This window comes from Grammomys surdaster, unplaced genomic scaffold, assembly GCF_004785775.1.
Source record: "Grammomys surdaster isolate TR1022 unplaced genomic scaffold, NIH_TR_1.0 126278, whole genome shotgun sequence".
Taxonomy (NCBI): domain Eukaryota; kingdom Metazoa; phylum Chordata; class Mammalia; order Rodentia; family Muridae; genus Grammomys; species Grammomys surdaster.
The window spans coordinates 8,815,530-8,834,161 of record NW_021621078.1 but is presented as its reverse complement, the minus strand read 5'-3'; the positions used below and the strand labels follow the sequence as shown (position 1 = coordinate 8,834,161).

The 18,632-nt window shown below is 37.8% G+C and overlaps 2 protein-coding genes across 2 annotated transcripts; both read right to left on the bottom strand.

The window, feature by feature from the left end:
- Positions 1 to 671: 671 nt before the first annotated feature.
- Positions 672 to 4,900, bottom strand: LOC114613835 (olfactory receptor 1496). Its single transcript, XM_028759237.1, has 2 exons — positions 4,800 to 4,900; positions 672 to 1,691 (listed from the first exon to the last, which is right to left on the bottom strand). Exon 2 carries the CDS (start codon positions 1,672 to 1,674, stop codon positions 736 to 738), a length of 939 nt encoding a protein of 312 aa, XP_028615070.1. The 5' UTR covers positions 1,675 to 1,691; positions 4,800 to 4,900; the 3' UTR covers positions 672 to 735.
- A 9,628-nt stretch (positions 4,901 to 14,528) lies between these two features.
- LOC114613839 (olfactory receptor 1500-like) lies at positions 14,529 to 15,467 on the bottom strand. Its single transcript, XM_028759241.1, is given in 1 exon segment — positions 14,529 to 15,467. A coding segment is annotated over 1 exon segment (939 nt).
- Between the last annotated feature and the right edge of the window lie 3,165 nt (positions 15,468 to 18,632).

Sequence of the window (18,632 nt, the reverse complement as noted above, 5' to 3'; positions counted from 1 at the left end):
AACAGAATCTTCTCTTTCTCCTTGAGATTGTCACAAGGATAAACAAAACCATCTACTATAAATGGATGGTTTACAAAGTAAAATATGAATATACATGAGGCATTGCAAGCTTCTAGATTTCCCCTTTCCCTTATCATAGAGAAGTAAGTTAAATGGCAAGTTGCCTGGTTAATAATTTCAAATATTAGGATAAAAACTACAAAGTGACATGATTATACAAAACAATTCCCCCAGATTTGTTCAGTGTGTAAAAACTAGTCACAAAGGATAACATGAAATGGAAAAAATTAAAAGAGCTAAAAGAATATAAAATATGTCAAAATCAGTATGGGAAAACCTTAGAAGGAAGTTGGGAGGGGAGATATTTCATTGATATTGACTGTAGTAAATCCATTACTTAAATGATTTTTAACTGAAACATCAATAAACATGGAAGGCAGAGTAAAATGATAACAATTTACAGTAACTTAAAAGTAACAGAGATCATATTATAGTACCTCATGCACTATGCATTTCCAGGGTTTTTTATGCCAGGTAAAGAGGAAGTTGTAGACAGATATCAGAGACAGTTTTTCTGACTTTGACTACTCAACCAAAAGTCTTCTCTTTTTTGTATTGTAGAGTCATTTAGCATGCTCTTCCTTGTAGGTTTATGATGAGGGACAATATCCGATATAAAATATTAGTATTAATACATTTATTGCATGAAATTAGGTAAAATCACAAGTGCTACTGTTACAGGGAGATCTTCTTACTACAGATAACTCTTATTAGGGCCCTCTTCATATCTCTATTCCTCAGGCTGTAGATAAAGGGGTTCAGCATGGGAGTCACCACTGTGTACATCAGGGTCATGACAGTCTCCTTCACAGTAGAGTTATTAGCTGATGGACATAAATACAGACCAATAATTGTCCCATAGAACAGTGAGACCACAGACAGATGGGAACCACAGGTGGAGAAAACCTTGTACATGCCTTGGGTAGATGGAACCTTAAGAATGGAGGAGATGATCCTGGCATAGGACATAATAATAAGGAAAAATGGTATAACAACGAGGAGTGTACTCATGATAAATACCATCAACTCATTAACATATGTGTCTGAGCAGGCCAGCTTTAGAAGAACAAATAGGTCACAGAAAAAGTCAAGAACCACATTGCTCTCACAAAAAGACAGTCTTAATGCAAGCAGGGTGTGCATCATGGCATGGGATATTGTAAGAATCCACAATAGAAGCGTTAGACAAGCACAGAGCTTGGGGCTCATGATACTGGTGTAATGAAGAGGGAAACAGATAGCCACATACCGGTCATAGGCCATGGCCACAAGAAGGAAGCTCTCCATGTCTCCAAAAACCATAAAGAAGTATGTTTGAGCCAGGCAGCCTCCATAGGGAATGGATAGGTCCTGGCTCTGCATGTTCTGGAGCATTTTGGGCATTGTGACAGAGGAAAAGCAGAGATCAGAGAAGGACAAGTTACTGAGGAACAAGTACATGGGTGTGTGGAGATGGGAGTCCAGTCGAACAAGGACAATGATTAAGAGGTTTCCCAGGATGGTGGTGAGGTACATAGCTAGGAACAAGGCATAGAAAAGGTGCTGGTGCTCTGACGGGATGGGCAGACCCATAAGGAGGAATTGAGTGATGACAGTTTGGTTGTTCATTATCATTATTCTTCTCCAGTATCCTAATGAGAAAATAACAGTATCTCTTAAATTTTAAAGTAAATATATATCTAACATATATATTCTTCAAAAATCAATGTGAGAGTCATCATAGTGATTATAATCTCAAAAGCCCTAATATCTGTTAACACTAAAAATCATTAATGACTTTTCTCAACTTATCTTTTATAGCTTTCTATCTCTCATTGTTTTCTAGAAAGTTCTATGCTGTTACTACTAAGATGCCAATGCTTTTTTCTCATACTTCCTGCTCATCCTGGGTTACTAGTTTGTTCATTTTTAATTTGTTCTATGTTATTTTGTATATTAAAGTCATTAAAGAATTTATATAAAATTTATTATTCTAGTTTTATATAAATTTCAAGAAAATCTTATATGCTCCATTGTGTTATATTTTTATTTCAAAATCAGACATGCATGTACCTGCAACATACAGCTTTCTGGTCTACTGTTAACTAATCATGTTCTGTTCATTACATGTATGACAGGTATCAGAAGCTCAAAAGCCCCAAGTGAAATTCTTGTCTTCGCTGTATTATTCTCAAAGAATTCCTCATTTCCCTCACTCTCTAGTCTGCCATAGTATAAACAAAAGGAAATCAAGTTTGAGTCAGATCTATGTGGATTTCATTCCATTCATTTTCTCTTACATTAAACTGTTATCGTGTATTACCCTGAGACCCTCCTCCATTGTCCTCCTATTTTGTTCATTCTTCTATGTGAGATTATACTAATATATGAAGATCACGCATTATCTTTCTGGAGTACAGGAGCATATTCAGTTTATTTCCATGTACTCATATCTCCTGATGTTTTTCCTTCAACATTCTTCATTTGCACTGTGGCATTCAAACAGAGGAATTTCTTCACATTTTTCTGATTAATTTTTCAGGTTATCACTGTTGCTCTGAGGATAAGAACAACATTCCTATCAGGTACACAAAGCTGTCTCATTATCTCACAGGTGCCAACATACGTCTCACATGGTCCCACATGCTTTTCTATCATCATTCAGCTCTGTGGTAAATCATTTCATGTCCCACATTTTGGAGTTGCTACTCACTCCTTCTCTTTCCTCGTACTTCCTCCCTTCTGTGTTTCCTTCATTTGGTTCATCCTCACTCCTGTGTCAGGCTTATTGCTTATCAAATATTCAACTAAATTTATTCTGTCTCTAAGTGAGACATTCAACATGTTCCCAAACAACCTATACATATACCAAACAATTAATACTTTGATTCTGCTTCAAGCTATCCTTCCTGCAACTGTGAACTATATGCAGGAAAGGTCATACATGCCTTCATTTCATTTGGTTCTTTACATGCATTCCAATATTCTAGTCAGTTCTTCAAATATTCCCCTTATCAGTCTCTAATACTTGGCAGTCACTCTCATACACACACACGCACACAAACACACAGACACACACACATAGAGGTAGAACAAGACAGAGACAGACAGCACGCATGCATGTATACAATACACACACACACACACACACACACACACACCATTCTGTAATTATGGACAACCTGGTTAATGATTTTCTTGCATCTCTTTAAAGCTGACAGGAGAAACTTCGAGAGACTTAAGAAACTTTCTCTGATTGCTACACCCTAGTCCGACAACTTGCACCTTCACAAACAGACATGCTCAATGCATCTGATTTCAGAGTTTACACACTTAGATATCGTAGAGTAGCATTACAAATAGGAAACCACATAGGAAAAAATTATGCACCATTGAAGATGATCTCTTTTTTTTTTTTATGGAAGTGGCATTTATTTTGGCTTTGTCTAAATAATTTTTCTTCTTTTTTTTTCCCCACTAACATTCTTTTCTTTTCTTTTTTTTTAATGCTTTTTTATAGCATGTTTTACAAGGGGAGGGGGTAAGAAGGGCCAGGTGGTGGAAAAGTACAAAATCTTCTTGGCATGTGCCTTGAAACATGTCATGGTCTATAAGGTACTCTGCCTTGAATTATGATCTACCTGCTGTTCTTCAGAAGATATGGTACACTGCTTGAGTTATGGTCTCCCTGCTATTCTTAAGATGATATGGTACACTGCTTTGAGTCTATCTGCAGTTGCTAAGCAGGATCTTGCAGTTGCCAAGATTCAGAGGACATTGTGCAGGTGGGGAAAGGTAGGGGGTGAGGGTAAGGGCGAGGGTCCTGGCTTCTGGCATCTCCCCCTTCTCTGTTTAGTTAGAGAAGGCATCTTATGATCAATCCAACTATGTGAATTTTGAATTTGGATGTCTAATTATGGGGGGTCTTAGACAAGTTCACAACCCCAAAACACTGATGTGAGACGAGTCACATCGATGGTCGAAGGCTTTAGGCTGTCGACGATGGGCAACATCAAGGGACTCCGATGTTGAAGATGATCTCTTTATCTCTCCCAGACTGACCTCAAACATGTAACATCGCTGTCTCTGATTCCTGAGCACTGAGATGACGGGCAGGTGGCACAATGCTCAAGTTTCTCCTTCCCTGAAATTGAGCAGTGACTGTTTTATGGAGGCAAATTTTGAAAGATCAGAACCAGAGAAATCATCAGCAACTATTATAACTGATGTTTCAACGGACTTTAGAATCATCTTTAGATGTTGGGTCCAGAGTTCTCAAAATAAAACAGCACATGCAAATGACAAAGATATGCTTTTAACATTTTGTGCACCTGCATATGAGTTTGGAACCTGCAGAAGCACTGAGTTTTGTTAAGTAGATTTCATCATACATTTAATGAGCACCTAAATGATATCAGCGCCATTATTGATGGACTGCACTTAGGACCAATCACATACATTACCAGAACAAACAAGATTTATGAACATGAACACATAAAGGTAATTATCTTTAAGGAGAACATAGTTCAGAGTTTAAGACTCCTAGATGAAGGTATATTAAACAACGCTTCAGTACTATGGCACTGCACTCTACCTCACAGGGCTGTTCCTGTGTTGGAATGGCATGCTATATAGAGAAAAAGAGACATAAGTAATTGGAATGAATGTATCAATATGAATGGGCTACATGATGACCATGAAACAAATACTAGCACAGGATGTAGTCTTCAGTGATAGAGAAAAGAAGTAAGTTATCATACCTGGAAAACTGTCATAAATAACCCAGAAATTCCAATTGACAGCAAGACATTAGCTTATTTTACTGACTGTATGCAGGTTTGCTGAAGCTGAGTCAGTTTCTGGTTCCTGCTCAACTTCATTTTATTTGCAGACACAGGAACTAGCAACCTCTGTACTCATCACCTATCTGCACCACCTCGCCCTGCTGCCATCTCTAGGCCTTTAGGTGCCCTGCATCCCAGAGGAGTGCAGAACCTATATGACTCATTAAAGACATATTAACTACCCAGCACCTTTCTGAGGCCAATTTACCTCAGAACTCTCTAGTGGAGACCAATTTTGGTCACTGATCACTACTTGCTACACTTAATAGAATGTAGAATTTAAAAGACAACGACAAACAAAGTTAATACATAAATAGCAGCAACAAGAAAGCCAAAAAGCGTGAAAAATACATATGCATTTTCTGTTCAGGTAATCTGCATGACTTCTGTTGACTGGAGCCCACTTAGAGGGGAAAGAAAAAAGTATAACTGAGAAAAACCCCGTATTGTCAGGAAATTTCTAATTATTAATGACTCAAAATGTTTCACACAACAAAACTTTTCACAAGACAACATCAGTCATTTTGCTGAGACATCTTTCCAGCCTATCTAACAGTACAATGAGACTGTAGAAAACCCCACACAGTGGGAAATGTCCATGGACAATATCTCAATTCAACATGACTCACTACCTGCAATAGGACCTAGGTCAGATATAAAAATTTAAACTTCATCATCCAACCTTTTGTGTATGCCAATCTGTGTAAAGGACAGGAATACAACAAGCAGATGGCATGTTTAAGGCTTCCTCAAGTGAACAGAAAAGCAGCTCATGTTCCAGTGCTTGTTTAAACATTTTGCCTTCGTATCTCTCTATGAAAATATTAGTTGTACCTCCTGCCACCATTATCCACCCCCTCACCATGTATGTGAGATTACTTTATAATTCCATGTTGTATGTGTTCAACATTGATCACAAGGCCATAGACGGCATTTGTAAAGTCTTCCTTCATTATAATTTCCTAAACTTGGCATTCATTGGTTGTATGAAGTTCTGTACACATACAACTCCCAGGTAACATTGATCTTTGTTGATTTAACCTTTATTTGGTTTTTTAGAGATGGTTAACTTTTCTTTTAAATTATTTTTTGTTTTATTAAATTTTGTTTGTAAATGTTGATATAGAAAGTGTGATCTAAGTATGTGTTTAGATCTTTAGATAGAGTGCTGACTATATAGGTAGTATACAACAACCAAATTTTGCTTGCCAGTCAATTGCTTTAATTACCCAAGAAGAATGATGCCATCTACTCTGACTTTTACATGAGAAACAAAAGTGATTGGATGGTAGACTCAAGTTCCAACTGGGTCATTCCAGAAAACTGTGTTCTTCACTTACATAAGCATAACTAAATCCCTTTAGTATTTTCAATGTCATTCAAAGAGTTACATTACAGTTTCAAACCCATAATCTCCCAAAGAATTTCTGTGCCCATTCACACATACTGTCAACTCCAACCATACACAGGAAATTCAACTCTACTCTATGCTCTTACAGATTTTCCTATTCTTGATATTTCATTTGAAAATAAGATCTTCATCATAGGCATGCGTTTTAAAAAATGTACTTTTTATAAAGGTTCTCAAACGTTTAAACATCTGCTCTAGCCTACCATCTACTAGTGGAAAGGAAAGATTAATAGAGCCAAGGATGATGCGGGCCTGTTTAGAAATAGTTATTTGGAGCAAATCCAATCTGTCTTGTCAGGATATCAGTAGTTCAGTTCACACCGATAAGCAGTGACAGCTCAATCCAGTCACAAACACCATTTAAACATCAGAAATGACAGGTTTATCCAGAAGAAAGCCTCAAGGTTCTGCCAATTGGCTGAGCCTGCAGAAGTCACAAGAAGCTGCCAGAACAACACAAGAATTTATTTGATGTATTCCTCTCTATAAAGTCGTAACAAGTGATTGCCAGCAAAGAATGATAAGACTTGCCAGTGCCACACAGTGTATCAGCAAAGACCAGCATCAGCAAAACCCAATGATGACTAGCAAAGAATGGTATGGCATACCAATACCACACAGCAGCATCCACTGCCGGTTGGGTTATATTTATACCCTTTCCAAACACCTCATGTTCTCTCAAGTGTCTGCTATAGCATCACAAGCCTTTTTCCAGGCTGTTTCCAAAACAACAACAAAAGTACATATCTGTTCCCAGCAAAATATCTTCCCACGTGTCTGCTTCATCAGGAACTTTTCAGAAGACAGTTTCCAGAAAAATATCACTTAACACAACTGAAACCAGAAATTTCTACTTCACTTCATGGCTTGCTTCTTTCTATTAGCATCTTTTAGGGTATGTCTGTACAATTATATGTGGTAATGATTGTCTTTTTGTTGAATAATATGTCATTGTACAGAAATGCCATGGTCATGTGCATAATAATTTGTTGATTTTTCTTTCCACTTAGGGATAAAGATAAGTAGCATTTCTGTGAATATCAATGTACAGCCATTTGTTTGAATCATTTTATGTATGTAATTGTATGTATGTAATATGTATGGATATTATAAATGTGGCTGCTATGAACATAATGGGACATGTGTCCTTATTACATGTTGGAGCACCTTCTGGGTATATGCCCAGGAATGGTGATAGGAGCCTGATACAGCTGTCTCCTGAGAAGCTTTTCCAGATCCTGACCAATACAAATGCGGATGCTTGCAGCCAAACATCAGACTGAGCACAGGGACCCCACTGGAACAGTTAGGGGAAGTAGTGGAGGAGCTGAAGGGTCCTTGCCTGGCTTCAATGAGAGGGGAGACCCTGGGTCTTGTGAAGGCTTGATGCACCAGTATAGAGGAATGCTAGTGTGGTGAGGTGGGAGTGAGTAGGTAGGTGAGGGAACACCCTCACAGAAGCAGGGTAAGTGGGGGTGGGATAAGGGGTTTGCAGAGGGGAAACCGGGAGAGGGGAAATATTTGAAATGTAAATAAATAAAATATCCATTTTTTAAAAAAAGAAGCTATATATGGAAGAAATAAACTACAAGGTTAAAAATGAAGATATAAAGAAGGAAAGAAAGAAGGAAAGAAAGAAAGAGAGAGAGGAAGGGAGGGAGGAGGGAAGGAGAGAGAGAGAAGGAGGGAGGGAGGGAGGGAGGGAGCTCCGGAGAGAGAGAGAGAGAGAGAGAGGGAGAGAGAGAGAGAGAGAGAGAGAGAGAGAGAGAGAGAGAGAGAGAAGAAAGACCTCCCACACTCTTAGTCTTAGATAGGCAGGATTAACATAGTAAAAATGGCCATCTTACCAAAAGCAATTTACAGATTCAATGCAATCCCCATCAAAATTCCAACTCAGTTCTTCACAGAGATAGAGTAATTCCCAAATACTTCTGGAATAACAACAACAAAAAAAAAAAAAAACCAGGATAGCGAACACTATTCTTATCAATAAGAGAACTTCAGGGGGAATCACCATCTCTGACCTCAAGCTGTACTACAGAGCAATAGTGATAAAAACAGCACGGTATTGGTACAGAGACAGACAGGTAGATCACTGGAATAGAATTGAAGACCCAGAATTAAACCCACACAACTATGGTAACCTGATCTTTAACAAAGAAGGCAAAACCACCCAGTGGAAAACAGACAGCATATTCAACAAGTAGTGCTAACTCAAGTGGCAGTCAGCATGGAGAAGAGTGCAAATTGATCAGTTCTTATCTCTTTGTACAAAGCTGTAGTCCAAGTGGATCAAAGACCTCCAGATAAACCAGATACACTGAATCTGATAGAAGAAAATGTGGGAAAGAACCTCAAACACATTGGCACAGGGGGAAATTTCCTGAACGGAACACAGATGACTCAGGCTCTAAGATCAACAATTGACAAATGAGACCTCATAAAATTGAAAATTTTTTGTAAGGCAAAGAACAGTGCCAACAGAACAAAATAGCAACCTACATATTGGGAAAAGATCTTTACTAATCCTAGAAGAGTAGAAGAGTAACATCAATATATACAAAGAACTTAAGAACTTATACCCCAGAGAATCAAATAGCCCTATTAAAAAATGGGGTACAGAGCTAAACAAAGGATTCTTAACTGAGGGATATTGAATGGCTGAGAGGCACCTAAAGAAATATTCAACATCCTTAGTCATCAGGGAAATGATAATCAAAAAGACCCTGAGATTCTACCTCACACCAGTCAGAATGGCTAAGATCAAAAACTCAGGTGGCAGCAGATGTGGGCTAGGATGTAGAGAAAGAGGAACACTCCTCCATTGCCTATGGGACATCCAAAAGCTGCTCCAACATATAACAAGAACACATGCTCCACTATGTTCAAAGCAGCCTTATTTATCATAGCCAGAAGGTGGAAAGAACCCGGAAGTCCTTCAACAGAGGAATGGATACAGAAAATGTGGTATATTTGCACAATGGAGTCCTACTCAGCTATTAAAAACAATGACTTCATGCAATTCACATTCTAATGGATGGAACTAGAAAAATATCATCCTGAGTGAAGTAACCCAGTCACAAAAGAATACAAATGGTATATACTCACTGATAAGTGGATATTAGGAAAAAGCTCGGAATACCCACAATACCATATGAAGCTCAAGAAGAAGAAAGACTAAAGTATGGATGCTTCAGTCCTATTTAGAAGGGGGAACAAAATAATCACAGGAGGCTGAGGGAGGGAGGGATCTGGGAAGAAGAGAAGAGGGAGAGGGAAAGATCAAGGTAGGATCAGGTGTGGGAGGAGACAGAGGAGAAGTTCAGAGGGTCAGGTAATTGAATGGAGGTGTGTAGCAGTGGGGGATGGAGTAGCCACCAAAAGGTCCCAGATACCAGGAAAGCAAGAGGCTCCCAGGACCCAACAGTGATTTCATTAGCTGAAATACCCAACAAAGGGGAGAGAGAACTTGTAGAAGCCATATCCATTGGTTAGGCATGGTCCCTGGTTGAGGGATGGGGCCACCCACCCTTCTCTAAAATACTAACCCAGAATTGCTCCTGTCTAAAGGAAGTGTAGGGACAATGAGTGGAGCAGAAACTGACGGAAAGGCCATCCAGAGACTGCCCCACCTAGGGGCCCATCCCATCTGCAGACATCAAACCCAGACACTATTGCTGATGGCAAGAAGTGCTTTCTTACAGGAGCCTGGTATTGCTGTATGATGAGAGGCTCTGCCAAATCCTGACCAATACAGATACAGAGGCTTGCAGCCAACTATCTGACTGAGCATGGTGACCCCAATGGGGGAGTAAAGGGAAGGACTGAAGGAGCTGAAGGGGTTAGCAACCACATAGGAAGAACAACAATATCAACTAACCAGATCCCACAGAGCTACCAGGGGCTAAACCACCAACCAAAGAGTTCACACGGAGAAACCCATAGCTACAGCTGCACATGTAGCAGAGGATATCGCCTTACCTAGCATCAATGGGAGGGAAGTCCCTTGGTCCTGTGGCGGCTCAATGCCTCAGCATAGGGGAATATTAGGGCAGTGAGGCAGGAGTGGGTGGGTGGGGGGACACCCTCATAGAAGCAGGGGGCATGGGGTAGGATATCGGGACTTGTGGAGGGGAAGCTGGGAAAGAGGATAACATTTGAAATGGAAATAAATAAAATAACCAATTAAGAAAAGAAAAACAATTTCAGACTGATTTCTTTTATGGGCAATGATATAGGAATACTCAATAAAATAGTTGCAAGCTGAATCCAGGGAAACATATCAAAGACATCGTCCATCAAGATTAATTAGTATTTTTCTATGAATCTATCTATGTATCTATGTATCTATGTATCTATCTATCTATCTATCTATCTATCTATCTATCTATCTATTTCCATATATATAATCTTGTTCTCTCTTCCCCCTCACTATACTGAGTTCATCCAGTGTTGCTAATATATGTCCATGTGTTTAGGGGTGACCACTTGATATTGTATAATCTATCAGAGGCCTAGACTCTGGAAAACCTTATTCTCCCTCTCACAGTAGTCATTTATTGCCATTTTCTAAACTAACAAAATTTCTGTTGTATTTCAAAAAGATCAAGGGGTCGAGAGTTCATGGGTGCTGTTCATGGGTGCTATGTCTACTAGACACTGTCTTACAGCATGGTGCTGGTTCTCTGGCTCTTTTAGTTTCTGTCTGATTTTAGTGTAGGCATAGTGGTTGCACTGTAGTTACACAACAACTGTGACTGGAAATGCCACAGTCAGTGTGTTCTCTCTATTTCTTTGAGTTGTAGGTCTTTGTAATATTGTTTATGTGTTACACAAAAAGAAAAAGAAAAGAATGAAAGGAAAAAGAAATCTTTGATGAGGGGTAAGAACTTAACTATTTACAATTCAATTAGAATTCCAGAGTGATTGTACAATTTTGTAATCTTACCAGAAATAGAACGATTGTTCCAATTTTTCCACATTCTCACCAGCATGTGTTGTTGCTTGAGATTTTTATCTTAGCCATTCTGATTGGTGTAAGGTGGAATCTCAGGGTCATTTTGATGTTCCTTTCCCTTATGACTAAGGATGTTGAAGATTTCTTTAAAAGCTTCCTAGTCATTCAAGATTTCCCTGTTGGGAATTCTCTGTTTAGCTCTGTATCCCATTTTTAATTGGGTTATTTGGATATTAGCCCATTATAGGATGTAGGGTTCATGAAGATCTTTTCCAAATCTGTAGGTTGCCATTTTGTTCTATTAACAGTGTCCTTTGCCTTATAAAACTTTTCAGTTTCATGAGGTCCCATCTATCAATTGTTGATCTTAGAACCTGAGCTTTGGTGCTCTGTTCAGGAAGTTTAGGCAGATGTTCTTGTGGGATTACTAACAGTGGGATACAAGCCTATCTCTGATTCCTTGTCTTGATTTGGGACCCTTTCCTCCTACTGTGTTGCCTCCTCCATCCTTGATATGAAAATACTGTCTGATCTTATTGTAGCTTGTTATGCTGTATTTGATGATGTTCCTGGAAAATCTGCTCATTTCTGAGGGGAAGTGAATCAGGCATATATCCAGGGGAAAGTGGATACAAAGAGGGGAGTCTGGAAGCAGGGAGGAAGGTAAAAATCAGTCAGGATATAATATCTAAGAGAAAAATAAATAAAAAGGAAAATAATTTTAAAAAGCCAAACAAAAAGATCAATGCATTTCATGCTTATAAAATGATGATGAAACCTATTACATGAACTACTATTATACACTCATAACATTGCATTCAAATAAGCTAATTCTGTCTTTAATTTTTAGTCAACTCCCATGTAATGTCTTAAGAAGAGTCTAGTCAATAAATTTTATGTATCTAACATATACATGTATATCTAAATGTGAACTTATACATACATATATAAACATATATACATATTCGTGTACATTGGCTTGGGCCATTGGGAATGGCAGTGTTAGGAGGTGTGGCCTTGACACAGTAGGTGTGACCATGTTGGAGCATGCACCAATTATTCATTCATTTTTCTTGTTGAATAATGTTTCATCATATGAGTACAGTACACTTCATTTATTTGATTATCATTTGATTACTCATTCTGCTTTGTGACTATTACAAATTTACTTGCCTGCATAATAAAGACAAAACCACATTTTTTGATTCCCACAACTTGTAGCTGTGTGCCTAGATGAATAAGTTTTCACTCATATAATAACTTTATGCTCAATATCCCACAGGCCAAACATTGATGTTAAGGGAGTTCCATTTCCCAAAGGGTCTCACTACGCACTTCAGGCTGACCTCATAGAATCTCACTGTGCTGCTAAGCAGATCCCACAGGATCACACTTTGCAGCCTTGAGGTCTCGTTGTGCCTTGAGAATGCATTCTGTGCAGCACAGAATGACCTTACATTTGCATTGCTGCTTCTGCCCAAGCTGTATTTGTGCTGAGATCAGAGGCATATGATCACATCTGGCTTGATTTCTAACTTTTTGTTCTATTCGTCTGTTAATGTCTCTTGTTCCTTACTTCTTTCTCTTCTCTTTAAACCACTTCCACTCTCACATAGTCCATCTTTTACATTGCATGTGGTATTCATCACACTGAATTATGTCAGTTAAATTTTTTGAATATGTTTAAACATATATACATTCTAGACTACATTTTTGAACTATGATATTTCTTTGTATTGCTCAGCAGGGCTCTTGTTTCCATCCTATAGCTATTAAAGGTAATTTCATTAATATTGAATATAGAATCTATATCTGTCTTTTAAACTTTATGTTTCACATGAGAAGAAAACAGACTTGATTGCCATATTGTCTGTCATGTCGCTTATAAATCTGTTATACAGTGACAGAGGGATTTCAGAATTTAGCTATGGAAACAGCAGGTGCAATCTTAACTACATGAGAGTTACAATACTAGTATTTAAAAACAATAAAACAATATCCAATAAAAAGTACAATTCAAAGTTCTATGACCTATTATCCACTTTTGTAAATGTGTGTGTATGTGTGTGTGTGTGTGTGTGTGTGTGTGTGTAGAGAAGGGCTTGTGCAGATCACTGAGTGGGAGCTGACATCGTATTTTGAGAAACAGGATAAAATACAAAGAGAAGACTGTGTGTAAACAGAAGAGCTAAAGGTGTGCATGTTCCTATTGATAATTACACAGAGGATCGTGTGGGGAGATTCCCCAAGCAGTGAGAAGCTCTTTAAGGCACGATCTTCACATGGAGATGATGTGTGTTGGGGAGGTAGGGTCATCAGAGTATAAAAGACTAGATTTCTGTGTCGTCACCTACCAAGGACAACTAAAAAAATAAATAGAACAAGGTTATCCCATGACATAGTGAAACAAAGAATATAAAAAATAAATAAAAATTATTCTTTCTACTGAAATAATAGAAAAGTGTGGAATTGGTCTATAATCTCATACAAACTCACCTTTGCTCCTCTATGTGAGCTGGGAAGTCAGTGTAATTCACCTTCTTCAGTCTGTGAAACAGAACTTTCTTTATCTCCTTGATATTGTCACAAGGGTAATATAAATCTATCCATTAGAAACAGATGTTTTACAAAGTAAAATATGAATATACATGAGGCAATACAAATGTCTCGTTTTCTTTTTTTCTCATACCAGAAAAGTAAATTGAATGTTCCTTACTAACCAACTCCAAATTAAGACAAAATTATACAAATGACAAGTGTACAAAATTATTCCAACAAAATTGTTCAGGATCAAGACTAATAAGAAAGTATAATATGGTTAGGAAAACACATGGGAGGTTAAGAGAGAACAATAATATCAAAATCAGTATTGGAGCACCTGTAGGAATAAATAGAAGCACACTAGTGAAGAGATTTCATTATTATCCATTGTCATACCATTACTTAACTATTTTAGTTGATGTATAAGTGAACACAGAAGTCGGGGTAAAATGATACAATTTTACAGCAATGTAAAAGGAACAGAGATCATATTCGGCAATACCTCATCCACAATGGATGTCCAGAATTGTTTATGCAAGGAATGGAGGAAGTTGGAGCTAGATATCAAAGATAATCTTTTCTACTTTCACTACTCCACTAAACCTATTGTCTTTCATGTATTGAACAGCTATGTAGCATGCCCTTCCTTGTAGGTCTGATGATGAGGGACAATATCTGATATAAAATATCAACACATTTATTACATAAAATTAGATGACAATCCCAAGTGCTACCATTACAGAGAAATTTTCTTACTACAGATAACTCTTATTAGGGCCCTCTTAATGTCTCTGTTCCTCAGGCTGTAGATGAAGGGGTTCAGCATGGGAGTCACCAATGTATACATCATAGCCGTGGCAGTTTCCTTCATGGTAGAATTGTTATTTGATGGACATAATTAAAGACCAATAATTGTCCCATAGAACAGAGACACCACAGACAGATGGGAGCCACAGGTGGAGAAGACCTTGTAAATGCCCTGAGTAGATGGGACATTGAGAATGGAGAAGAAAATCCTTACATAGGACATAACAATGAGTAGGAATGGAATAATAGTGATGGTCCCTCCCAGGATAAATATCATCAACTCATTAACATAAGTGTCTGAGCAGGACAACTTCAGAAGAGCTGGTAGGTCACAGAAAAAGTGAAGAATCACATTCTTCTCACAAAAAGACAATCTAGCTGTGAGTAGGGTATGCAGCATGGCATGGAATGTAGTCAACATCCACAGTAGTATCACTAATGAAGCACAGAGCTTGGTGTTCATGATGCTGGTGTAATGCAATGGAAAGCAGATGGCCACATAGCGGTCATAGGCCATGACCACAAGAAGGAAGCTCTCCATGTCTCCAAAAACCAGAAAGAAATACAGCTGTGTCAGGCAACTTGCATAGGATATAGATGGTACTTGGCTCTGCATGTTCCGCAGCAACTTGGGCATTGTGACAGAGGAAAAGCAGAGGTCAGAGAAGGACAAATTGCTGAGAAACGAGTACATGGGTGTGTGGAGATGGGAGTCTAGTTGAACAAGAAGAATGATTAGCAGGTTTCCCAGGAGAGTGGTGAGGTACATGGCCAGGAACAGGGCAAAGAACAGGAGCTCATAATCTGATGGGATGGGCAAACCCAGGAGGATGAACTCCAAGATCAAAGTTTGGTTGTTTCCAGTCATTATCTGCCTTCAATGACTTAAAAAAAAATTAGATTTTCTTGAAATCCCAGTGGTTAAGCCTGTATGAAATCATAGATCAATTCCACTCTTTTGTCTCATTTGCTTATTTAGAAAAAGGATTACTCTATTTTTCATATTCTTTGGTTTTTATATTCTTTACCTCACTATGATAAAAAAATCATATTATTGGTCTATTTACTTCCTCAGTTGTACTTGGTAGATGATGCCATACAAACCAAATTCTGTACACTTTTCTGATTCCTCCTCCCAACATCCATACCCACAGTTCAATGAAAAGGGACATGGTTTGTGGCATACATTGTGTGTTGTATACTCTACAGTAGTTAATCTACTCTCATGAAAGTAACTGTGGATCTACATACAAATATGGTCAGTATTTACAGACACTTTGTTTTAGCATATTCTGTTATTCTAGTATTTACTCCACACATCTAATGGCTTCTAATATGAAAAAATATTGGCTTTTCTCTTCTCTACATTTCTGCCTGAAACATATACTTAAATTTAAGGAATCAATTTACATTAAATCCAGTTATTCATCTTAAATTTCCTCAGAATATATACTCACGTTTTGATACAAACTATGTATATTCTCTGATTAACTGCACAGATGGAATTTTGTATTTGTGGAATGCATTCAGGTATGCAAAATGCAATACTGTTTTTAATAATATTAATAGCAAATATTTTATTTGTCATATGATTTCACTATATTCATATTCATGTGATATTCATATCTATATTCATATAATTCCATTGATAATAATGTGGGAAAAATATATACAATAAATGTTTTTTTAAAGTATCAGTTAATTTTAGTCCTTCCCTTGATTTCATGTTCAGATATCCATAACTAGAAAGACAGTTTATACAGTAACTGATATAGTTCTTAAAAGAAAATTTGGTCAAATTACAGTTGTAGGTATTTCAAAGAAGATGTTTTACAATATTTTAACATTGAAACTATTTATTAACATTATATCAGAGTGAAGTAACTCTGACATTTCATAATGTGACAAGCCTCATGTGAGCAGTTAATAGAAAAAAAGAACTGCAAAAATATAAGAGAAATTGTGAACCTAGCTTCTCAGAATTATTTGTACTCTATTAATGAGTGGGCCCATGTTTTATGTAGGCTTACATGAAAAGATTACAAAGCAAAGATCACTTCTGATGGTTGCTGCTGCTGACCTAATGGATGTTACTTCTTCAGTTGTAAAACTCACAATTTTTACCTGAAGAGCAGATAAGACCATCCCATAAAAATATTTCTAGCAGTTATATACAGGCAACTCACCTAGAATTCTCTCAACACTGACTCTGCTTTCAAGCTGATACTCAGTTTTATACATGGACACTCAGGTGGTGTGAATACTCCTGTGCATGGCATGCAGTAATGAGCAAGTTCATGCACTTCTTGAAGTTGTAGACTTTTGAAATCTTTTAGGTAGAAGATCTCTTCAATGTTTACTAATTTTCAAAACTAAAGACTTACTGAAAGAAAGCTTAAGCATTCTAGCATAGCCCTTACTCTAAAGAGTTGTTATTAGGTTGAAATGGGAAAAATGCCCTGTAAGTAATTGTAATAAACTCCATCATTACCAAAATGCTTATTACTGTAACCATGAAAAAAGGTATTTCAAAAATATTTCAAAATGTTAAAAGTATAAAAATGGCAAGAAATAATATCATACCTGAAAACTGCTTGTCATGCTATCATAAAACTGGAAGTGAAAGATCTGCAGTTTGGAGGACAGTAATGTACCTCCTGAAAATTTATCTATGATGACTGAAAGTGTATCACAGTTCTTGCTTCAGATCCTGGTCACCTTTATTCATTATAAGAACAGGAATGAACATTCTCTACACTCAACATCTTCTTACATGCCCCCTTCTAGCCATCTATGGACCCCAAGAGCTCTGCATCCCTGAGGAATCCTGATCTTGTACAATTACCCAAGACCTCTACAGGACCAATTTTTCAAAGCCCTGAGGTGGGAGCAGATGATAGTTACTGATCACTCTTTAATGAACTTAGTAAAAAGGTAGGAATGAAGAGAAAATCAGATGCATACCTAACCTTTGCCTTTTTATGAACTAGGTGAGGTTTATGTGTAATCCAGCCTAGATTTTAGTAGACTAAGGCCAAGATATTTAAATACCTCTGAAGTAATGTAAATGCTGTTTTGAGTTAGACTTTCAATTTGTGGGAATGGAGTTGTTCAGAGCATTCTATTGTTACTCTCTAAATTTTCTTTGCATGTGTAGCATGACTTTTCTTTAATTACCCTTATAGACCTTCTTCATTTTAAGCATGACTATTGGCTTATTTATTACTCTTTAAAAATCAGCATTTTGTATCTCTCTTGGTTCCCTGAGGGACAAGCCTGACTGCAGAGGGGTTGATGTCAATAGTATCCCCTCTCCAGGAAAAAGACATCAGGACAGGTATGGCCCTCATGCCACACTGGACAACGATAGGGGGACAGGAGCCATTACAAGGTCCCCTTCAATTACTGGAGGTCAGGCCTCTATCCCCACCTTCGCAAGATTAGAATCACCACATCCCTTCTATACTTAGAGAAGGGAGGAGAAGTCACGGGCATCCTTGATTACACACTGAAGGCCTAAAATCAGCCATAGGCCTAAAATCAGCAATAGGCCTGTCATACACGTATACTAACACAAAGTCTTGGGTCTCTGTGGAAAAACATTGAAACAGATGGCTATAAGCTATTGTAAACAGTCAGCTTTCATGGAAATTTACCAGCCTGAGTAGTCATAGACCTTGTGAATAGGTAGCCTGGGCAGACAATACCAACTTAGATAAGGACAAGTAAATCTTAGGCGGTGTCATAGTGACCTGTCCCCTGCACCTTCACCCAGCTGATACCCTGTTCTGAAAGATATCTGTATTCCCCCTGAACACCCATATTCCAGTGTCATCCCCTTCCCCATGTCCTGCCTTTCTGTGTTTATAACCCCTGTGTGAATGAATTACGATTTGAAAAATAAATAAATAAATAATTTTTAAAAATCAGCATTTTGGTTTTTCTTTTTTATCTCTTTTGGTACTTGTTTTTAGTTTCAACTGATTGTGTGTGTGTGTGTGTGTGTGTGTGTGTGTGTGTGTGTGTGTGTGTG

What these genes read in the sequence shown, in the direction of transcription:
- LOC114613835 (XM_028759237.1), bottom strand. Translation starts at nt 1,674, where the DNA reads ATGATAATGAACAACCAAACTGTCATCACTCAATTCCTCCTTATGGGT.